At 34.9% G+C, this 25,802-nt stretch overlaps 2 protein-coding genes across 2 annotated transcripts in view; both read left to right on the forward strand.

Moving 5' to 3' along the window:
- Positions 1-50: 50 nt before the first annotated feature.
- On the forward strand, positions 51-5,815 carry LOC106716956. The gene is made up of 5 exons (XM_045685380.1): positions 51-250; positions 1,728-1,864; positions 3,390-3,563; positions 3,920-4,373; positions 5,721-5,815. The coding sequence occupies exons 1-5, from the start codon at positions 193-195 to the stop codon at positions 5,759-5,761; spliced, it is 864 nt and encodes a 287-aa protein (XP_045541336.1). The 5' UTR covers positions 51-192; the 3' UTR covers positions 5,762-5,815.
- A 4,470-nt stretch (positions 5,816-10,285) lies between these two features.
- Positions 10,286-25,802, forward strand: part of LOC106716958 — a 30,910-nt gene continuing 15,393 nt past the window's right edge. The window contains exon 1 of the mRNA XM_045685303.1: positions 10,286-10,735. Within this exon, the coding sequence (XP_045541259.1) occupies positions 10,543-10,735 (193 nt within the window). The 5' untranslated portion in view covers positions 10,286-10,542. The remainder of the gene's footprint in view (positions 10,736-25,802) is intronic.

Raw genomic sequence — 25,802 nt, forward strand, 5'->3', positions numbered from 1 at the left:
ATCATAACAGGTGTAATTCCCAAATGTATCATCCAAAGAGTGTCAAGCCGTGACATAGATACTGACATTGACAGATCTTACATTCCTGTCCTGTCTAACCTATGCCATTTGATAAGAGATTTATTGGAATAACAAGAAGTTAATTTGGGTAAAAAAATAATAAACAGTTTGCACCGTTTTCAAATATGAAGAATGGATGAGTTCGGAAAGCACTCGGCCTCGTATCAACTCGATCAAGAAATATTAGACGGTAAGTACAAAATCATTACTTAGAATTTGAAATTCGAGCTCGATTCTTGGAAGTAAAGCAACAGGTATGAGATATGTGACGCAAATTTGTTTCCTGTTTTGTTTTTTTTAATTGTTATAGACGAATTAACGTTTTAACATACGTATTATGTTTAAATTGTACCGAATAGTCATAAAATTAGTGATGTAACGAAATTAATGGAAAGATTTGATAAAAAAGTTTGCGAACATTCATCTAAACTTTTTTTTTGCTCTTCTTTGAATTTTAATTTACCAGTGATGCTGTTTTTTCTATCGATCTTTGGTTGATTTGAAATAGATTAACAATTTACAAATTAATATACATTTTTATATAAAGGTTACATTCAAACATACTTATGAAATAATGTATTTTCCTATTGGAAACAATACCACATTGTATTACTTGACAATTCAAAGAATTCATCGTTTTAATTCTATTTATTTGAAGAGTTGCAGTGAAATGTTTAATTACCAGAAACATCCTTAACAAAGTTTTATTCTTTTGGAACGAAGTTCCTTATCGCGCGTTGTGAAAGGGGGCTAGACGGAAAAAATTCTTAGGAAAAGTTGTCACGACACTTTTTGCTATAGTAAGTATGTTAACGACGAATGAGCGCTACTTCACCATGGCAACGACGTAACAATATATAACGAAAATTCATAGAAATAAAATGTACTTCTTGTGAAGACTTAAGTTTTTTATTCATAGAATAAACATTGGTTCCTTCACTAATTAATAGAAAGGAACTTTGTTCCATCCGGGTGTCCCTTGACACCTCTCAAGTTTTCTTAATTTTGTGGATATCTAAGATATGTATGTATATCCATTCCATTGTAATCTGTAGCTTATAAGATTTGACCTTTCTGGAAAATACATTATTTGATGTATTTTTGATGAATACACAATTTTATTTTTATATCAAAAGGTGGCAAAACAAACAAACGGCCATCTAAATTTGCCGAAATAGTGAAGCGAACACCGCATATGGACATCCATAATTGCAGATAATAAATGGAGAAGGGAATACATTGAAAGTGGATAATCCCCTTTCCTATGTGTCCCCTCTTCCACCAAATCCACTTCCTCTTCTCATCCTTTATTTAGAAGAGAAGCGTGGAAAGGGAAAAAGGACTAAAATTAGACCTTAAGCACACCACACTCATCAGACTGTACACGGAATGACTTCCACTTGACTTCTGTCTTCTGTGTGGTTGTGGTATTACACTGAGCGAGGCCCATTCGTGTACCCAACAAATATTGTTGTTGCTGGAACTACTACTGTTAAAATGTTATAAGGTTGAGTTTTATCTTAATATATCCTGAGTGGGCACATGTGATCAGTAGATGTTCCCTTATTAGAAAATATTTAATCTAGTACTGTCATAGATCTCTGTCAATCTTACTGACATAAACAATTAGTTTTTTTTTTTTTGATCAAAGTTCTATCTATGTTCAGCACGTGGTATCAATATGAAGGTAGAAGAAGTTGCTGGTCTTTCGACATGCAAGTACTCCGCCAGAGTGCAAGCTCTGCACCTCAGCGATGATGACCTCGCCTTCCTCAAAGGTCTTCGGAGACGGATCAAGAATAGAGTATGTAATATATCAAAAGTTTTTAATCGAAAAGATAAAAGTTTGCATGCAAGGACAGAGGAGGGGATGTTCTCGTATAAATGTCCCTTCCCCTGTTAAGTCCACTTTTCTTAAATTGATGTTTCAAATTTTAAATGAATATAGAATCACTGTGAAAAATGTATAAAAAAACTATCTAAAACTAACGTTTATAAATACTAGCTGCCGTCCGCGACTCCGTGCGCACGAATGTAAAATCTTAAATAGCAGCTGTTTTCTTCCAGATTATGTTTTACATGTATGTCAAATTTCAGCGAGATCTATGCAGCCATACCATCTAAGGATTCGCATTTATTAGTGATAAATAGTTTTTTTTCGTGACAGTGTAGTCACTGTTTGCCTTAAAGAGGCATTTACAGCTTCACCGGGCTTGAAGTGGCCGGGCGCAGATGGCGCTTAGCCTAAACCTCGTTTAAGAGTAAATGATAAATAGTGTTTCACCAAAAATATGTTGCAAAAGTTGTCTTTGGTATGTTTGGATTGGAACCCGGGTATGAGATGTATACATGCTCGTAGCAAACGTCGAGCCGCTATAAAATTTGTATTTAATAATACATTATAACAGACCAAGTTGTATTGAACTATACACAAGTATCGTGGGAGTCAAGTCGCGGTGTCACGTAGCTTTCGGTTAACCGCACCGCCTGTCATACGATACGGGAGAGAGTGCCACTGCGGGACAGAATGCAAGAGGTGGGGGTTATGGAATTTTCTGGACATATTTTATATCTCCGAGATAATTGACCCATTATTATGTTACGATTTAAAGGCATTCAAGAAAAGAGCATGGCCGGCAACGAATCTGTTCCTCTGGTATTGCGGATGTCCATGGGCGTCGGATCAATTATTGTTAGGCGATCCGTTGCTCTTTTGTCCCCCCTTATACTATATAAAATATATCTGTTTTACTCCGTATTTTTACGATTTGAGAACTTTTATGGAATGGTTCATGCATGTTTTATAACTTGGCTCGATTAGTTTTTTTTATGTTAAACTAGCCTTTACCCGCGACTCCGTCCGCGCGTAATAAAAAATAGAAAACGGGGTAAAAATTATCCTATGTCCGTTTCCTGGTTCTAAGCTACCTCCCCATCAATTTTCAGTCAAATCGATTCAGCCGTTCTTGAGTTATAAATAGTGTAACTAACACGACTTTCTTTTATATAGATATAGATGGTGGTAAACACGTAAGAGGACACCTGAATTCGCCAAAGGCGAAACTACATCAGGATGAGGAGACGCATCGAAAGACATTATTTTATCTTTCTATGTATCCCCTCCTCTGTCAGATCCACATTGTCTTGACATTATTTCCTTATTAGAAAAGGTTGGGAAGAAAAAGGGGAGTAAAATAAGTTCTACGAAACTAACACTCGTCAGATTGTACGGGGAATGACTTTGCACTTGAAGCTTGTCTTCTTTGTGGTCGAGCCAGATGTTGCTCACATCTACCACTGGTATACAAGATTATCAAAATCTCTTTCAGTTAGCATCACAGAACAGTCGTCGACGCAGTATAGAACACTTGCGTAGATTGGCCAGAGAATTAAGAGCGGTTAAAGCTTGTAGAGAGGACGTATTATCTGAACGAAGAAGTTTGCTAGCTCAGAGAGATGTTGTACGAACACATTGTTTGAGGTTAAGAAGACATCTTGTACAGGTATTACATATTTAGGGTCTTATTTATTTATAATCTAACCAAAAATATAAAAAACTTGGGTTCAGGCGCTTCAATAGTTTTTTTTTATTACATCGCTTTCTAATGTAATCAAATTAGTTCAATATTTTATATTACTGATCTATTGAAGAAATTATATGTCTTGTTTATATTTATTTTTCATTTCGTTCGCAGTAGACAATGTTAAGTGTGTTGGGGCGTTGCAAGACCTTGAGCCACTAATATATTTGAAAAAAACTATACCAAGAGTTCAATGCTCGCCAAATTCTATCTATATTCTATCTTCTGCGGACTCTAGCTCTAGCACCTTATAATTCTATCTAACTAATTATTTTCAGGTATTAAAAGAAAGATCAGATACAACATCAGTACCTCAAGAAGAATTAGAAGAATGGAAGAAAGAAGAATCTCAAATTATCAAACCGTCCAATACTAGGAACAACGAGATCAAATGTAACTTTAAAAATAGAATAGAAAACTTCGAAGAAGATATAGAGAAGAATATATTGAATGAAGATAAAATATATACAAAAAGTGATATACTGGAAAAAGAATTCAATGATATCAAAATATTCGAATGTCGTATTGATAAATTGGTACAGCAAAGTGTGAATCATATATTTAAAGAAGAGAAGAAGAAGATTTGTGCCAAGACTATATTTATAACGGATAATATTCTCGAAGAGAAGAATGATGGCGTTTTGAATTTATCTGTTAAAGAAGGTAGAAGAAAGAGTCACGGAAGGAAACAGTCGGCTCCGAGAAGAATTGCTTACGTTTATGATGGAAATGGTGAGTTATAATTATTTTTAGACGAAAAAACACTGTACTGTACTGACTATGCTGTACTGTACTGACTGTACTGTACTGGACTGGACTGTACTGTGCTGTACTGACTGTACTGTACTGATTGTACTGGACTGTACTATACTGTACTGTACTGACTGTACTGTGTTGTACTGATTGTACTGTACTGTACTGTACTGTACTGTACTGTGCTGTGCTGTACTGTATAGTGCTGTGCTGTGCTGTATTGTACTGTACTGTACTGTATAGTGCTGTGCTGTGCTGTACTGTACTGTACTTTACTGTACTGTACTGTACTGTACTGTACCACTATGACAGTCTTTGAAAGAATACTAATGGAGTGATACCTCATTTGTTGAAATCGGTTCATTGTTGAATTTAATATTGACTGACAATGTTACAATTATAAATGGGAATGTTTAGATGGATGGATGGATGTTTGTTTTAAGTTATCTCCGGTACGACTCAACGGATCTTGATTAAATTAGGCACAGATAAGAGATTAGTTTTTTTTTATTTTGGGAGAACGGAGTCGCTTGTGATAGCTAGTTTGTAATAAGTCTATTTACAGAGTTATAAAGATGAAATTCGTTTAGATAGGTTTGTTATAATTTCTCATATCTATTGAATTCAACTATATGCATATATTTTTTTATTATACCATGATCAAAGTTTAAATGATGTAACCATTTACCGTTGGTTTCTGAGATTAGAATTCTCATTCCTGTCATTATCTATGACAAAATAACAATATGTTTTAAATTGAGTTTATAGTCTCAGAAATCCACTATTTGTAAGTTAAATTTTGCAAACTGTTAGTAAAACATAATATTTAATATAAACAACTGTCAGAGATTTCGTACGCGCGGAATTAAAAAAAAACTCTAGTAATAAATATAGTCTACTAGCTTTTACCCGCGACTCCGTCAAATGAGTCCGTCCGAAAAATGTACACAAGATAAAAAAGTTCCTATGTCCGTCTCCTAGTTCTAAGCTACCTCCCCATCAATTTTCAGCTAAATCAGTTCTACTGATCTTGAGTTATAAATAGTGTAATTAACACAACTTTCTTTTATATATATAGATGTCACTCTAGGATAGTGTAGCTTCACAACAGTGAAAGAATTTTTCAAATAGGTTTAGTAGTTTTTGAGTAAAATGCGAACAAACAAATCTTTTCTATTTATAATATTAGTATAGAAAATATATTAACAATTTAACAGAAGCAAAAATATCAGAATAACGCCATCTATTTGAATATTTATTAAAATAGATTCTATAATGTTGCCAGTATATACTTTAATTATTTAATCTGTGTAATATTAATTCCAGATGGTGTACTTGATTTAAAGATAAAGAAAGAGCCACAGTGATAGAAAAGACACACAATATAGTATATAAGATGTTATTTACAAACATATGTAAAGACCAAAAAATATTATTATATATTTGTAAATGTTGATACTATTTTATCTACGGAACTTTTACAGTAAAAAAACTCATAAATTTTGTTATTTTTTTACAGTAATGTAGTTTAAATAAACTACCCACATTTTGCAATAATTTCACTTTTTCATACAATTTTGTCAGTTAACAGAATAATTACTATAATGGCCGCCATATTTGAAATTAGGTCTATTTCTGTTTATAGACAAACAAGGATATTAAACTGGTGATAGATGCGATGTTTTCTCTGTTGTTTCTGTCACTATATATATATATATATATATATATAAATATATATATATATATATATATATATATATATATATATATATATATATATAAAAAATTAACTTATGTCATAGTTAATGTTACAAAAACAGTACAAACATCATCTTGTTATATATTTGATATTGACAGGGGGGCGCTAGTGAACTGGTTTAATTTATCTTATTCTTTGTCCACCGGATTGGTCTGTGTATAAACTTGTGGCACTCGCTCTGTGATCTGTACCTCCGTGAAGTTGGCCCCCTCACTTTAATTTTTTTAACTTTTTTTTACGCAAATCGTTTGAGAATCGTTTGAGAGGGTTTGAGAGAAAAGAAATATCGTTTGAGAGTTCCTACTTTCTCCGTAAAAACAATTTCAAATTCTAGTGTGAAGTTGGCCCCCACACTTTACTTTTTTTTCTTTTTTTCAATGCGAATCGTTAGAGAGTCGATTGAGAGACATTAAGAGAAAAGAAATATCGTTTGAGAGTTTTTACTTTTTCTGTAATAAATATTTTAATTCTGGGCATCGAAAGTTACAAATCGATTTTCCTTTTTTTCCGAATTAAATATGGCAATCATGCACTTGGACGTTTCAAATTTATTTTGTAGGTAGAGAATGGTAAGAGAGTGATTGAGAGAAAAGAGAAATCGTTTGAGAGTTAATACTTTTCCTGAAATATATATTTCAATGTCGGAATCGAAAGTTACTAATCGATTTTCCTTTTTTTTCGAAATAATTATGGCAATCGTGCACTTGGACGTTTCAAATTTATTTTGTGGGTAGAGAATGGTAAGAGAGTGATTGAGAGAAAAGAGAAATCGTTTGAGAGTTAATACTTTTCCTGAAATATATATTTCAATGTCGGAATCGAAAGTTACTAATCGATTTTCCTTTTTTTCCGAAATAATTATGGCAATCATGCACTTGGACGTTTCAAATTAATTGTGTAGGTAGAGAATGGTAAGAGAGTGATTGAGAGAAAAGAGAAATCGTTTGAGAGTTAATGCTTTTCCTGAAATAAATATTTCAATTTCTGAATCGAAAGTTACAAATCGATTTTTCTTTTATTACGAATTAAATATGGCAATCATGCACTTGGACGTTTCAAATTTATTGTGTAGGTAGAGAATGCTTAGAGAGTGATTGAGAGAAAAGAGAAATCGTTTGAGAGTTAATACTTTTTCTGAAATATATATTTCAATGTCGGAATCGAAAGTTACAAATCGATTTTCCTTTTCCTACGAATTAAATATGGCAATCATGCACTAAGACGTTTCAAATTTATTGTGTAGGTAGAGAATGCTTAGAGAGTGATTGAGAGAAAAGATAAATCGTTTGAGAGTTAATACTTTTTCTGAAATATATATTTCAATGTCGGAATCGAAAATTACTAATCTATTTTCCTTTTATTACGAATTAAATATGGCAATCATGCACTTGGACGTTTCAAATTTATTGTGTAGGTAGAGAATGCTTAGAGAGTGATTGAGAGAAAAGAGAAATCGTTTGAGAGTTAATACTTTTTCTGAAATATATATTTCAATGTCATAATCGAAAGTTACAAATCGATTTTCCTTTTCCTACGAATTAAATATGGCAATCATGCACTAAGACGTTTCAAATTTATTTTGTGGGTAGAGAATGATTAGGCAGTGATTGAGAGAAAAGAGAAATCGTTTGAGAGTAGATACTTTTCCTGAAATAAATATTTCAATGTCGGGATCGTAAGTAACAAATCGATTTTCAAAAACTTACAAATCTCAAAAATTTAAATATTTATTTCAGAAAAAGTATTAACTCTCAAACGATTTCTCTTTTCTCTCAATCACTCTCTTACCATTCTCTACCTACACAATAAATTTGAAACGTCCAAGTGCATGATTGCCATAATTATTTCGGAAAAAAAGGAAAATCGATTAGTAACTTTCGATTCCGACATTGAAATATATATTTCAGGAAAAGTATTAACTCTCAAACGATTTCTCTTTTCTCTCAATCACTCTCTTACCATTCTCTACCCACAAAATAAATTTGAAATGTCCAAGTGCACGATTGCCATAATTATTTCGAAAAAAAAGGAAAATCGATTAGTAACTTTTGATTCCGACATTGAAATATATATTTCAGGAAAAGTATTAACTCTCAAACGATTTCTCTTTTCTCTCAATCACTCTCTTACCATTCTCTACCTACAAAATAAATTTGAAACGTCCAAGTGCATGATTGCCATATTTAATTCGGAAAAAAAGGAAAATCGATTTGTATCTTTCGATGCCCAGAATTAAAATATTTATTACAGAAAAAGTAAAAACTCTCAAACGATATTTCTTTTCTCTTAATGTCTCTCAAACGACTCTCTAACGATTCGCATTGAAAAAAAGAAAAAAAAGTAAAGTGTGGGGGCCAACTTCACACTAGAATTTGAAATTGTTTTTACGGAGAAAGTAGGAACTCTCAAACGATATTTCTTTTCTCTCAAACCCTCTCAAACGATTCTCAAACGATTTGCGTAAAAAAAAGTTAAAAAAATTAAAGTGAGGGGGCCAACTTCACGGAGGTGTGATCTGTGACTATAAAAACGAAACAAATTATATTCTATGGTAACTGTCAATTGTCAAGATGACATTTGGCGATTATTTTTTTTGTAGTATTTATGGCATAGTTACGAGACCTTTAAGCCAAAATATTTGGCGGCAATTTTTATTTTTAGCTATTTAAGGAAAAGTATGATTTCATGAAGTGTTATACGCATCGGCCAAAGATTTAAATTTTGTGTTAACTTTACCTATCCTTTGTGACCATCCAAAATTATACAAATTTCATGATTTTTGACTCCTCCCCCGTCTTTGTGACAGCTATGTCACATATATTGCAATTTTTACAAAGAATGAGCAACTTAGCGCAACATGGTGGCATTTTTAAATGCATAAGTGCAATTATTTTATTCCTTGGTATCCATGTATTTTAAATTTGTCGAATACTTTACTACTTTTATTTTATGAAAAAATGTGATGTCACAAAATTTGATCCCTGCCTGCCCCCTTGTCACACAGTATCACACTTCACCGTCCCCCCTCCCTTTAACGTGTGATGTAATTTATAATGACCTGTTTTCTTTCAAACAGATTAAAATTTAACAAAAGAGAGAATTTTTAAAGTATTTTTAGTTCATTTACATTGACAAAGTACTTAGACAATAAAATATTACTGAAGGGGTTGACCTTACGTATGATAATGGTTCAAGATAATTCAAGAGTTTAAAAACTTTGGTTCAATTGTTGTTGAAGACTTTAAAAGCAGAGTATCAGTACCAGTCTTTACGAAATTATATTAAAATCATAAACAAGATTTGTAATCTTATCTATTAGGTATAAAATCTTTGTCGATTAGGCATAAAACATTCGTTGTTTAATCTATGATGAAATATTTTTTTAATGTTTTATTTAGTATCCGTTTTTTAAATCTTTGGTCCAAAGCGAATTTTATAAAAACTGTTATGTAAAATAGTTATATACAAGTATTTAGTTTTAAGTAAATCTCCAAGGAAGATATGACCATATTATATGTGATGTTGAATTTAAATAAATAATATTAGTTATTCAAAAGGAGTTTCATTTTATAATGGTTAATTATCATTGGCTTTTGAGACCAAAGTCCTTTTACAAATACTGTTAGCTCTGTTTAAGCATAGATAATAACAGTTGTGATATGTTTTAAATAACGATTTTGGTCTTGGAAATCAACGATAAAAAATTAATATTTCAAATCTGAGTTAAAACTGAAATACGGCTTATGGGTAAAGAGTTGATTATTATTTATTTCGAAACACTTAATATTTCGTATAGCGCCATCTTTTTTTTTTCAGAAGAATGGAAGTTTTAATGTTGTAATTTAAAGTAAGTGTCATCTAGCGTTGAGTGGAAAAAGTTCTGAGAAAAATTTATTTCTAGTTAAATAATTTAAACAGCTAAACTTTTTAATATATTTCTTTTAATGCTTCAATATTACAAGCAGTTAAAGTTTAAAAATCTTACTTGATTAAATTTTAAATCAGTAAGACAAAAGAGCAGCAGACGAATGTTCATTTTTAGAACTGACAACATTTATCTGAAAAAAAAACGACCCCTAGCGGTATTTGTAGAAATCTTTCCTTTTGTCTTCTTCAATCCAATATGGCGGCAAACGGCGTATGAACGGTGCAGAATGTTTTGATTAGAATAGTACCATAAAAAACTCAAAAAAGCAACGAAACCCTTAAAAAAATACGCAATGGCCGGCGCGATTTATGTGGTGCTGTGCTGAGTCCTCGACATGTGTGATAACTCGCTTGTTTTGTGTCAATAACAGTATTAATTTGTGAATTCGTTTGTAAAAATATGGGATAATATTTACTAGATGTTGTTATTAGTGTTGTACGATAGTAGGTTACTCGCTAGATATGTCTGCCGATGATAAAGACACGACATGCCCTACAACGAGTGAAGAAACATCTGATATTGTGAAAAATATAAACAATAAAATTTCCGAAGAAAAATGTGAGAAAACGACTAAACCGCCACGAAAAGTCTCATTTCCGAAGGAAGAACAATTAGTGACTAAATATTTCGAGCCATTCAACCCTTGGGAAGATGGTAAGTACTATTTTCCACCTTAAATCTTATTGGAAAACATAAATACTGACATTGAAGATTTATAATTCTTCCTTTGTCTTCTTTAATTACTTTGTAATAATTTTACGTAAATTACACATTCTGTTACTAAAAAAATAGTCATACAATTCTGAGGGTACTGTTGGAATTAATTTGTACAATCAATGATGGATGAAATTTTGATCAATTCTCGATTTATAAAATTAAATATATTTATGAATTAAAATTATAAAAATAAACTGTAAAAGATGATTAATAGCTTTCTACTAATAATTTAAAATATAATACTACATGTTTCATTTGAAAATAACATCTTAACAAACATATCTACCAAAGAGATACAGTTTGTCAAAAGTGCTACTCATATAGCAGTTCATTTAAGATCATTTTATTTATCCTCTTCATAAATGAGGGATGGCAAACTGATGGTATGAATCACAATATTTTTGGCATGTCATTCTACATAAAATTCATATACACTATAAAAAAGTTTGAGGCAGATAGATGAATGAACACCAGTAAATTCTAGTATACAGAGTGTTCCCAATAATTACAAAGTCAAAATAACATGATGGCATATCTACAACCTTATTAAATATTTATAGAATAGTAGTACATTGATATATAAAGGTTTGCCACCCCTGTTGTCAATAAAAGTGAACATTGTTCACTTTATTTGGTAACTACCTGACAGGTTATGATAAAAATTTGTTAGGATAAAGTAAGGACTATAAAATAGGTTTGTGCCATAAGATTAATTTGTCAGTTTTATAATAAATTCATATATTTGACATTTTTTTAACTTTGTCATTACAAAATGCAGAGATCAGTTAGTACGAAATTGTCTCTAACATTGCTAAAATCATTAAAATATAAATTGTTTTTTTTATTTGAAATATTGATTAATTTTTTTTATATATCAAAAGGTGGCAAACGAGCATACAACCACCTGAATTCACAGAAATAGCGAGGCGAACGTTGCCCATAGACATCCGTAAATGCAGATGCATTGCCTACCTTTAATCAACGGTGAAACGCCCAGAAAGAGGACATATCTCCTTCCTATGCGTCCCCTCTTCCACCAAATCCACTTCATCTTCCCATCTATCCTATTAGGAAAAAGGTGGGAAGGGAAAGAGGACTAAAATTAGGCCTCCTGGACCACATTCATCAGACGAAACGCGGTATTGCTTCCACTTCACACCTGCCTTCTGTGTGGTCGTGGTATTGCACAGATCAACCTGGCCAATTCTTGCACCCATCAAATATTGTTGTTGCGGGATCTACCACTGTAAATTTAATAATAAGTTAATTGAAGGAAAAATTATATTCAAAGCTGGTTATAGCTTTACAAGTATGCTGGTCGAGATTTAGCACCTATTTACAGTATTGGTCAACAGAGTTATGTGAGATTGTATAATTTAGAGATCTGTGACGCTCCTTTCAGTCCTCGGGCTATCACCCAACTGTACTCTAACATTGGCACTTATTACAATTTTCAAATTAATTACAATCATATTTTAAATGCAATAATATATTGTACTAAGTTGAGAGAGTCCCGGTCTGTTCTTTTGGAGATCCCGGGACTCTAACTAGTTGCACTCGAGGATGGCCACCAAGAGTGTTTTAGTGAGTCAAATCTCACATAACCCTGCCCTTCCCCCAGAAGGCAGGGTATCTTTGAAGATTTCCCTCACAAAAAAAAATGTCGAGAGAGAGAGAGAGAGAGAAGAAAGTTGAGAGTTGCTTGATGGTCATAGGGTTGAGTAAAAACACAAATCTTACTAATATTATAAACTAGCTTTTACCCGCGACTCTGTCCGCGCGGAATAAAAAATAGAAAACGGGGTAAAATTATCCTATGTCTGTTTCCTGGTTCTAAGCTACCTGCCCACCAATTTTCAGTCAAATCGATTCAGCTGTTCTTGAGTTATAAATAGTGTAACTAACACGACTTTCTTTTATATATATAGATGTGAATGTTTGGATGGATGTTTGTTTGAAGGTATCTGCAGAATGGCTCAATGGATCTTGATGAAATTTGGCATAGTTGTAGAACATAGTTTGGAAGGACCCATAGGCTACTAATTAAGTTTTTTTATAATTTCACATGAAAGGACTCCCAAGCGACAGCTGATAACAATTAAATCTCTCATCTTTATAATATTAGTGTATGTAAAACAAGTATATCCTGATGATATAACATTGTCATCATCCTCATCATCTCACTATACCTACTTTGTCACATATATCATTGAATTTCTTCTCAGATATGTGCAGCATCACAATGTTTACCTTCATCGTAAGAACGTCGGATAAATGTACATATAGTACAAATTTATATTTAGTAGTCCAGAAACAACATGCGTTGCAATGAATTGATCGGCTTGCCAGGTGAAATACCACGGCCATACAGAAGACAGGCGTGAAGTGGAAGTAATTCCAAGTACAGTCTGATGAGTGTGGTGCAGGAGGCCTAATTTTAGTCCTCTTTCCCTTCCTTTTTCTTGTAAGGAAAGGATGGGAAGGGGAGGTGGATTTGATGGAGGAGGAGATGCATAGGAAGGTTTAATTTTCTCTTTTTGTGCGTCTCCTCCTTCGTCGATTGGGGGTAGGCATCTGCAATTACAAATGTCTATGGGAGGCAGTCGCTTCGCCATTTCAGCGAATTCATGTGGCCGCTTGCTCGTTTACCACCTTGTAAAATAAAAAAATGTATATGTAAGTGGAAAATCGAAAAACACATTGGTACATGGCGGGATTCGAACCCAGAACCTGCAGATTGCAAGTCAAGTGTTTAACCCCTGAGCAACCGACGCTCTTAACAGTGTCATACATATATTTAAATACAGGTGTATTGACCACAAACCATCTGTGGTTAAAAGATATTCAGAACTATGTATTTCTCTTTCATTTATAGATATAACTAGCTGTTGCCCGCGACTCAGTCTAGAATTTAAATAAAAAACTCTTTGTGTTCTTGTAGACTATGTTCTACATCTGTGACAAAGAAATCATCAAGATCTGTTGAGATGTTCCGGAGATATCTTGTAACAAACATACATCTATCCAACTAAGTACGCATTTACAATATTACTAGCTGCTAGTGACTCCATCCGCGCAGAATTAAAAAAAAACGTAGAAAATAGTTTATGTGTTCTTCCAGAATATACTCTACATTGCCAAATTTTATCAATAACCGTTACGGAGATACCTTCAAACATCCATCCATCTAAATATTCGCATTTATAATATTAGTAAGATTGTGTTATTATTTGATCAAAACATCGACAACACTCTTAATTGTTTATTTGTAAGTACTCGTATGAGTTTCAAGTTTACGAGATGCATTTTCTGTAATTGGTATATACTGCGAATGAAGGCTTCTGTATCATCCGGGATTTTGCCGGTAATCCACCTTAAAAGCGACAGTTGTTTGAACGTTTCGTATGCATTGAGATGACGCGGAAACAATAACCAATAGGACGAACCTTTGTGTTTATACGAAATTAGGCCGGTCAATGATACACGACTAATTGCTTTCCAATATTATGGCTATCTTTTGCGCAACGCAGTGTTATCTAATTGGTTTTTTTTAGAAGTGTAACAAGGCAACTTTTCTGTAAGTGGTACACCGCGTACGGCCCTGACTGTACATCAATTGCTCGTAGGTAGAGTTTTGAGGTTAGTTGCTTAGTGGAAATAGGGTTTAATTGTATAATTCACTGATATCCGGGTCCGAAATATAATCACCATGTTATAAACAATCATTAGAAATGATTAATGAGTACGTATCCAACCCACCTGTGGCTACCCATCATAGTTATACCTATCCATGAAGATTATAATGTAGGGTTTCACTGACTTAGGTACAGCACAGGTATAGTGCATTATGTTATCTATTTCTTTTCATCTATATCTTACTAATATTATTAATGCGATTGTTTAGATCAGGTCGAAATTGTACTTAAAGCATTACTAATTCTCACTCTGTCTTCTATTGACCTAAGTCAGAATTAATAATAATAATAATTGATCTTAAAAGTAGGTAATTTGGCCATTGGGGGTCTGTGGTAACGGTTCATTTTGGAAAAGGGGGTCACTTTTCCAAAATAGTTTGGGGATCCCTGGTTTAGATGGATGGATGTTTGTTTGAAGGTATCTACATAACGGCTCAACTTGTCTTGATGAAATTTGGCACATATGTAGAACCTAGCTTGGATGAACAAATAGGCTACTTATTACTTTTTTTATTATTCCGCGCAAACGGAGTCGTGGGCAACAGTTATTATTTAATAAACGTGTAGTGTATATGTAATTCCGAAAAAAAAAATTATGAATGATGTATTTGCGTCATTTATAATGAAAATAAAAAAATTTAAATTTTTGTCTGTCTGGAAAGCCGCGCGCCTCACATTGGGCAATATTTTCGAATATCATATTATTAGGATAAAGTCATTCGAACTGTTTTTTTGTTGTTTTTTTTAAAAAAACATGGCCTCCTTCTGTCAAAGAGTCAAAGTCCTCCTACCTGGCACATAGAGTACTAAAACCAATTTTAACTTACTGGTGTTGCTACATGCTTCTTGTATTGCCAGTGTCATCTTTAAAAAACTTACTCATCTAATAATATACATTTTCGTCATGATATTGGAACGAAGTTCCTTATCGCGCGTTGTGAAAGGGGGCTAGACGGAAAAAATTCTTAGGAAAAGTTGTCACGACACTTTTTGCTATAGTAAGTATGTTAACGACGAATGAGCGCTACTTCACCATGGCAACCACGTGACAATATATAACGAAAATTCATAGAAATAAAATGTACTTCTTGTGAAGACTTAAGTTTTATATTCATAGAATAAACATTGGTTCCTTCACTAATTAATTGAAAGGAACTACGTTCCATCCGGGTGTCCCAACACACCTCTCAAGTTTTTTTAAACTGCTATTATCGCAGTGGATACTTACGGTTAACACAACTCGTATCCAATTAACGTGATCTTGGCACTGTGTCAGATTAGTCATGCATTATTGTGGTTGTATTTGTTCGCGTTTACACTGCTTATATATGATCGAAAACGCCCATTGAAACAAGTAGTGAACAAAGAAAATAACAAGATCTATCTTACTAATATTATATACTAGCTTTTTCCCGCGACTCCGTCCGCGCAGAATAAAAAAAAAAGAAAACGGGGTAAAAATTATCCTATGTCCTATTCCTGGTTCTAAGCTACCTGCCGACCAATTTTCAGTCAAATCGATTCAGCCGTTCTTGAGTTATAAATGGTGTAACTAACACAACTTTCTTTTATATATATAGATAGACTAGCTTTTACCCGCGACTTTGTCCGCGCGGAATAAAAAATAGAAAACGGGGTAAAAATTATCCTATGTCCGTTTCCTGGTTCTAAGCTACCTGCCTACCAATTTTCAGTCAAATTGATTCAGCCGTTCTTGAGTCATAAATAGTGTAACTAACTAATTTTTACCCCCTTTTTTATTTTTTATTCCGCGCGGACGGAGTCGCGGGTAAAAGCTAGTTTATAATATAAGTAAGATTTTAAAACTTATAGTTATGTACTTTGTCATTGAAAAATTACTCATACTAGCTAAAAATATAGTTAGTTACATCACCACAGATGTGATTACTCATAAGCTTAAATGAAGATCAACCTAAAATGTTATATTTAACAAAGATAGGCAGAACCCAACTAAGACTCATTTTTGTTTAAAATTCACGTTGACTAAAGATGTTCAATTCACTAGAGATGGGTTTATTAAAATCTATCTATATATATATATATATATATATATAAAAGAAAGTCGTGTTAGTTACACTATTTATAACTCAAGAACGACTGAATCGATTTGACTGAAAATTGATGGGCAAAAAAGCTTAGAACCAGGAAACGGACATAGGATAATTTTTACCCCGTTTTCTATTTTTTTTTATTCCGCGCGGACGGAGTCGCGGGTAAAAGCTAGTTGGTTATAAATCTTTTCGTTTTTTCTATAGAATTTACAATTGAATGTTTCCTGTAATAAATTTGTTTCAGTATTCGAACTCAGGACTTGCAAATTACAAGTCAAGTGCTTAACCCCTGCGCTACCAACCCTTAAATTGATCCCTTCTTAGCTAGCTTACTTATATTATAAATGCCAATGTTTAGATGGATGGATGTTTTAATGTATCTCCGGAACGGCTTAACAGAATGAGATGAAATTTGTCACAAATGTAGAACATAATCTGGAAGAACACATAGGCTTATTACGTGTTTTTTATTCCGCGCGAAAGGAGTCGCGGACGACAGCAGACAAACGGCCACCTTGATTCGCCGCAATAGCGAGGCGACCGTTGCCCATAGACATCCGCTAAGGCAGATGTGTTGCCTACCTTTAATCAACGGAGAAGGGGACGCACAGAAAGAGGATATTTCTCCTTCCTATGCGTCCCTTCTTCCGCCAAATCCTTTCCTAATAAGAGAAGGGTGGGAAGGGAAAGAGGACTAAAATTAGGTCTCCGGTACCACACTCATCAGACTGTATACAGAATTACTTCCACTTGACGCCTGTCTTCTGTGTGGTCGTGGTATTTCACTGAGCGAGGCTCATTCGTGTACCCAACAAATATTGTTGTTGCGGGATCTACCACTGTTAAATTAGCAAGTGCGTATATAAATATATACTTTTGTTTCGTTATCTTATATCTTTATTCTTTATCTATTTCTATATATATAAAAAAAGTCATGTTAGTTACACTATTTATAACTCAAGAACGGCTGAATCGATTTGACTGAAAATTGGTGGGCAGGTAGCTTAGAACCAGGAAAAGGACATAGGATAATTTTTACCCCGTTTTCTATTATTTATTCCGCGCGGACGGAGTCGCGGGTAAAAGCTAGTATATATATAAAAGAAAGTCGTGTTAGTTACACTATTTATAACTCAAGAACGGCTGAATCGATATGACTGAAAATTGGTGGGCAGCTTAGAACCAGGAAATGGACATAGAATAATTTTTACCCCGTTTTCTATTTTTTTATTCCGCGCGGACGGAGTCGCGGGTAAAAGCTAGTATACAATAAACATCGTATGTTTACTGGCAACTCTAACATCTTAGGGCAATAGGAAAATTCCATAAAATCGTACAATTTTAGATCTGTTTGGTCAACAAGCAAGCTATTCCAGTGTTATTTATAAAAGCAATTTATATTTGGATGCTGGTAACTAGCGGTTCTCACTTTAAAATACTCTTTGCCAAACATAATGGAAACATGTTTGTTATAATTATAACCGTTCGCATTGTAGAAAAATATGTACAAAATATTTTCTGTATTCTGATGGATCCTATGTATAAGGGACAAAGTAAACAAACTAATGATTTTTACTTTTTTATATTAAAAACTAGCTGTCGGCCGCGACTCTGTCCGCGCGTAGTTAAAAAAAACTTTATAGGGGTATGAAAAATAGATGTTGACCAATTCTCAGACCTACTGAATATGCTCACAAAATTTCATAAGAATCGGTCAAGACGTTTCGGAGGAGTTCAAGTTCGAACCCCGTGACACGAGAATTTTATATATAAGATTACCTCTTAGTTTAGTTAACAACACGCACTAAACAAAAATACAAATTTAGAGGTGTTAATTTTTTGCGCTTAGTTAAAAGTTTACGCTTGAGTATTACCAAAATTTATTTCTGTATTAGTTGTTATTTATTTGTCCAGATAGCATTTTAGAAACATACGCAGAATCATTTAATTATGTTTATTGTATGTCTAACATCAGCGTGCTATAAAAAGGTTGGCATTTAAGTTAAAATATAATTGATAAACTAAGTTAGAGCGTCGATGGCTCAGGGGTTAAGCACTTGACTTGCAATCTACAGGTCCTGGGTTCGAATCCTGCTATGTACCAATGTGTTTTCGATTTTCGATTTACATATGTACATTTATCCGACGTTCTTACGGTGAAGGAAAACATAGTGATGCAACCTGCACATATCTGAGAAGAAATTCAATGATATGTGTGAAGTCAACCAACCCGCACTTGGCCAGCGTGGTTGACTATGGCCTAGTCACCCCTAACTTGGGATAGGCTCCGAGCACCTCGGTGGGGACGTATAGTGAGCTGATGATGATGAAACTAAGTTATTGTTAGGCCCATTAATTTTGTCAAACTGAGTATCCTAGAGTCTAAAAAATGGATTATGTTTTGAGTATGTTCGTTTTTAATGTTCACTTTGTTGTCCGTCCGTTTGTCTGTCTGTTAAGACTCTTTTTATAAGTAACGCATGGTGGTATGAAGCTGGAATTTATTTTATATCGAACATTTGCCTTATCAACTGTATTATTTAATTCAAAGAAAATTTCGATTTTAACTCTATGACACTACCGAGGATACAAATCGTATGAGTACTTACTCGTCAATGTCGAGTCGATTATGGTACAAACGCAATGAAATTAATAATAAAAAAAAAACTTGAGAGGTGTGTTGGGACACCCGGATGGAACGAAGTTCCTTTCAATTAATTAGTGAAGGAACCAATGTTTATTCTATGAATAAAAAACTTAAGTCTTCACAAGAAGTACATTTTATTTCTATAAATTTTCGTTATATATTGTGACGTCGTTGCCATGGTGAAGTAGCGCTCATTCGTCGTTAACATACTTACTATAGAAAAAAGTGTCGTGACAACTTTTCGTAAGAATTTTTTCCGTCTAGCCCCCTTTCACAACGCGCGATAAGGAACTTCGTTCCAAAAACCCACGTATAAAAATGCCCGCCAAACTATAACCTACCTTCCAGTCGTGTAAATGTTATCGCCATTCAACATATGGATTACCATTGGACCGATTGATCGTTAGTCCAACGGGAAACATTCATCACGGCAGAGGAGTTTTACCGTTATGATGACCGTACGGAAACAATTTTGACATGACACGTCTGCCAACCTGTCAGCCTTGTGTAGACTTGGTTTAACCTGTCACTCTTGCGAGCCGTAGTGACATGTTCAAAGTTACTTTGTGATATATTTATAACAAGACTAGCTGTCGCCTGCGATTCCATCCGCACGGGATTAAAAAAATAATGAGTAGCCTATGTGTTCTTTCAGACTATGCTCTACATCTATGTCTAATTTCATCAAGATAGGTTGAGCTGTTCCGGAGATATTTTCAACAAACACCCATCCATCCATCCATCCATCCATCCATCCATCCATCCAAACATTCGCATTTATAGTATTAGTAATATTTTTTGTAAATAAAATAACTGGTAACGTAATTTTATTATTAAATTGTAATTAAATAAATCATACTTTAATATTAGAAATGCGAATATTTAGATGGATGGACGGATGTTTATTTAAAGGTATCTCCGGATTGACTAAACGGATCTTGATGAAATTTGGCACAGATGTAGAACATAGTCTGGAAGAACACATAGGCTACTTATTACTTTTTTTTTTAATTCCGCGTAGACGGGAGTCGCGAGTGACAGCTAGTGTTTTATACTCGCATAAACATATTACGAATCTATGCATATTGATAATGACCTACGCTTATCGTAACATTATCGTCTAGTTTTCCGCGGAACAACAAATGTTATATAAATATATATATGTATATAAAGATAAAACCTAGTAACATATAATGATTATATGTTTTGTGGAGGTAACCGTGTAACAGTTGTAGACGCCAGCAACAACATCTGTTGCACGAATGTGTCTGCTCGCTGGTGAAATACCACGAATAAACAGAAGACAGGCTTGAAGTGGAAGTAATTCCACGTACAGTCTGATGAGTGTGGTACCGGAGGCCTAAATCTAGTCTTCTTTCCCTTCCCACCCTTATAAGGAAAGGATGGAAAAGGGAAGTGGATTTGATGGAGGATGGGATGCATAGGAAGGGGAAATATTTTCTTTCTGTGCGTCTACTACTCCGTCGATTAAAGGTAGGCAACGTATCTGCGATTGCGGATGTCTATGGGCAGCGGTCGTTTCGCCATTTCAGCGAATTCAGATGGCCCATTGCTTGTTTGCAAACTTATAATATAAAAAAAAAACTAGAGAAAGGAGTGATATCAGATATAAAGGGCGGTAGAGGTGTATTGAAGAGTACATACTGTGCTGACGTTAGGGAAGGGATTGTGAACCATTGGCACGCGAAACAATAATTTAAGCACGTCACCGATCAAAAATTCATTATGCATTAGGAAAAAAGTGTGAAGTAGGTATAATATGAGAAATCAACTCGAATAATTTATACGAAATGTACATAATAATCACAGAGTCAGATTTGTTTGATGGCACGTGTATGACTTAAGCCTAGCAGATGTTCGCGGATTAGTCCGCGCGGAATTAACAAAATCTTGTCTATACATTTATATATATATATATATATATATATATATATATATATATATATATATATATATATATATATATATGAATTTAACTCTACTTCATAATAATCCTCGCTGTAGTATAAACTCAAACCGAACGTAAATAAACAAAAATGTGAGACGTTCCGCAATGACGGATGGAAAGAGACTGCCTCGAGCAGCAGCGCATACTTCCTTATAAAACCTTTTGTGAGACTACCCTCAACAGTCCTAACAATATACATATATATAAAGTTGTAGTATCTGTATGTTATAGAGAAAAAAAATAATCATATTGAGCTGATGAAAAACCAATTTTTGAATTTTTTGTCTGTCTTTGTGTCTGTCGGCAAGGTCGCGTTTGTTTCTGGTAATCTTCAGGGCGGCTGGACCGATTTTGACGGGAAGGTAGCTGATGTGCGCGGCCATGTTATAGGCTACTTCTTTTAATTTCGCGCTGACGGAGTCGCGGTATATCGCTAGTAATAAATGTTACCTATATCACTCTAAGATAGTGAAGCTTCTCAACAGTGAAAGAATTTTTCAAATCAATTCAGTAGTTTCTGAGTTCAAAGCGAACAAATCTTAAGGCGATTGTCATAAATATACCTGCTTGACGTACTGATCTCAGTTATGTAATTTTTTTTTTTTGAATATCTCTGAGTAAGAAATTTTTGTTTTTGATCAGCTGTCGAAAAAAATAATAAGTAGCGTATGTGTTCTTCCACATTATGTTCTACATCTGTGACAAATTTCATCAAGATCTATTGAACCGTTTTAGAGATAACTTCAAACAATAATCCATATAAACATTCGCATTTATAATATTAGTAACATATCACATTTTACAATAAGAAGACAACTTGACAAATCAGTTATAGGATTAGCATAAAAATAAAACTGTAACGACTAGTAATTACAGTCGTCATATTTATAAATAGATTTTTACGTGTAAGTAGGTGGAGGGGAGGGAATTGTGGGTGGTGTTGTTCGCGTGTTTATAATGTACTCTTAGACAGTGTGGCGTCTTGGCATGTTTGTAAAGGGAAAAACTGTTTTTCCTCACTCTGTTGCTCGCTGAAATTGTCTGCATGGGTTTTAAAAAAAATATTTGTCGTTGCTGAATTATTGAGTCGTCACATACTGTGGCTCGAGCTTACCCAAAGTACGTCAGTCAACTCGCTCCTACTGTTGAGTAAGACTAGGCCTCAGTCAACACGTTCCTACTGCCCTAAGTAAGACTAGGCGTCAGTCAACACGCCCCCCACTGTCCTAAGTAAGACTAGGTCTCAGTCAACACGATCCTACTGCCCTAAGTAAGACTAGGCGTCAGTCAACACGCCCCCCACTGTCCTAAGTAAGACTAGGTCTCAGTCAACACGATCCTACTGCCCTAAGTAAGACTAGGCGTCAGTCAACGCGGTCCCACTGCCCGAAGTAAGGCTAGGCCTCAGTCAACACGATCCTACTGCCCTAAGTAAGACTAGGTCTCAGTCAACACGATCCTACTGCCCTAAGTAAGACTAGGCGTCAGTCAACACGTTGCTACTGCCTTAAGTAAAACTAGGCGTCAGACAACACGCTTCCCACTACCCTAAGTAAGACTAGACGTCTGTTAAGTAAGACTAGGCGTCAGTCAAAAAGCCCCTTACTGTCCTAAGTAAGACTACGCTCTCAGACAATACGCCCCCCACTGTCCTAAGACTAGGCCCTCAGACAACACGTCCCCCGCTGTCCTAAGTAAGACTAGGCGTCAGTGAACACACTCCTACTGTTAAGTAAGACTAGGCGTAGTCAACACGCTCCCACTGTTAAGACTAGCCCTCAGACAACACGCCCCCCACTGTCCTAATCGCGCACAAACATACGTACACGAACATCTCTTGGTTGCCCATAGATAGACATTTTGGCTTTTTTAATATGTTTGTCGTATTTCTATTTCGTAACATTATGCTAGTGTTTTTCTTTTAATAATGTGATGTGAAAGGTTGCGCTTGTTTAATAAATACACATTGATGAAGGCTGCCTTGTATGGAAAAACTAATGCTGGCAACTTGTTTAAATCCTTTGCTGCATTTAAAGGGAAATAATTCAAATTGTTTCTTCTTTGTTAATGTGCTAGTGGTTTGATGTCTTTACAGAATTCTTATGTTTATGATCTGTCAGAATATAAATCTTTATTCGGTATGAATACTAGCGTCATGTCAACGAGATTGACGCACCTTTGCCATTTATAAATCTGGCAATGATCACTCATAAAGCCCGGTACGCTTGGCAAACAACTGCAAATAACAAAAATGTACGTGTGGATTGGTGTTTGCCTGTTTTGTTTGGTGTTCGCTCGTTCGTTCAAATTAAAAGATGTTCGACGAACGTAGGGATGCTTGTTTGTGTTCGGTGTTTGGTGATTGTTGCTGTTTGTAGCAAACAAAATGCGTCTGGAGCGGCTATTTGACCTTATGAGCTTAAAATGAAGAGGTGCCATGTTACTAACTACATGTTCGTTTATGCCCTTCGTCCAGAATGCAACGTAAGGCGTCGAAACCAATATTGAATGGATACGTCGCTTGAATCGTGTAGTTCGCGCTCCGTGCACATAATGTTGAATCATCACTGCGCGTTGTCTGTTGAGTACATGCATAACATGTCAACTGGTTTTGCTCCGCCATCTTGAAAATTACGGCGACTTTCTCACGACGATCTTAGTGAACAAGTTGGGAGCGACTGATCTTGGTGATGACAGATAGAAATGTCTATGACAATGTATTACGTAAGTCGCTTAGCGACTAAACTCGCTGCGTTTGGAAGATTTAAGTTGTGGTGTACGAAAAGCCTTACAGACTAAATAAATATTCGTTCCAACGTATCTATTTGAATTTATTTAATAAGAAGCTGAGTACAAGAATTTTCCAATCGCTCTGTAGACACGTCATCATACTGTATGTGCCATTGAGATATTACTCATCTTACTAATATTATAAACTAGCTTTTACCCGCGATTCCTTCCGCGCGGAATAAAAAAAATGCACACAAGATAAAAAAGTTCCTATGTCCGTCCCCTAGTTTTAAGCTACCACCCCATAAATTATCAGCTAAATCAGTTCGACCGATCTTGAGTTATAAATAGTGTAACTAACACGACTTTCTTTTATATATATAAGACTAGCTTTTAACCGCGACTCCGTCCGCGCGGAATAAAAAAATTGAAAACGGGGTAAAAATTATCCTATGTCCGTTTCCTGGTTCAAAGCTACCTGCTCACCAATTTTCAGTCAAATCGATTCAGCCGTTCTTGAGTTATAAATAGTGTAACTAACACGACTTTCTTTTATATATAGATGAGAATGTTTAGATGGATGGATGGATGTTTGTTTGAATATATCTCCAGAACGGCTCAATGGATCTCGTTAAATTTGGCATTAGTATAGAACATAGTCTGGAAAAACACATAGGCTACTTATATAGTTTTACTAGCTGTCGCCCGCGACTCCGTCCGCGCGCAGTTAAAAAAAACTTAATAGGGTTATGAAAAATAGACAGTAGCGGATTTTCATACGTACTGAATACGCATATTAAATTTGGTAAAAATCGGTAAAGCCGTTTCGGAGGAGTACGGTGACTAACATTGTGACATGGAAATTTTATGTATAAGATTTATTTCCACGCAGAGTCGCGGGCGACAGCTAGTTATAATTATACTATACTAGCTTTTACCCGCGACTCCGTCCGCGCGGAATAAAAAAAAAATAGAAAACGGGGTAAAAATTATCCTATGTCCTTTTCCTGGTTCTAAGCTACCTGCCCATCAATTTTCAGTCAAATCGATTCAGCCGTTCTTGAGTTATAAATGGTGTAACTAACACGACTTTCTTTTATATATATAGATATAGATGTACAATTCTAGTGAAGGTTCTTAATTAAGATTTTCTTGGAAAATCATATGACAGTCATTATCATCTATATATGTCAATGTGTGTGTAACTAGTACAAGATATAGTGCGACAAAATTATTTGACCCGGTGAGAGTCGCTGCTATAGTTATTTCTGTTTGAAAATATCTAAAAACTACTAAATAAACGTAGAAAATAACATACAGTATACAGTACCATAAGAATTTTGTGGCATTGACTTTTTTTTTATCATAAGGTAGAAAACGAGCAAACGGCCGCTGTCCATAGACATCCGCAATTGCAGATGCGTTGCTGACTTAATTGACGAAGAAGGGGACTTACATAAAGAGGATATTGCCACTCCTTCTCCAAATCCACTTCCCACTCCTATCTAGCTCTTAAAGGAAAATAGTGGAAGGGAAAGGGACTAATATTAGTAATCCTGCACGTACACTTATCAGACTGTACTCGGAATGACTTTGCACTTGACGGCTGTCTTCTACCACGTAGAAGACAGGCGTCATGTACTACGTAGTATTGTACCAGGCGAACCGTCGTATTCGTGTAACAGATGTTGCTGGCGTCTATCACTGTTATATCAGAGGGTGCTTAATGAGTTATTGTGATTTAATTTCACTTTTGCCGGGTCAGATAAGTTTGTAGCACTGTTTGCTAGTGTGACATGCGCGTGCGCAGACAGCGCGGCGGCCGGGTTTGTGTTGATTCAGGGTTGCCATCCTTGACTCAGACACAGATTTAGAATATGAACTGTTGTTC

The sequence above is a fragment of the Papilio machaon genome, chromosome 29 (genome assembly GCF_912999745.1).
Source record: "Papilio machaon chromosome 29, ilPapMach1.1, whole genome shotgun sequence".
Taxonomy (NCBI): Eukaryota; Metazoa; Arthropoda; class Insecta; order Lepidoptera; family Papilionidae; genus Papilio; species Papilio machaon.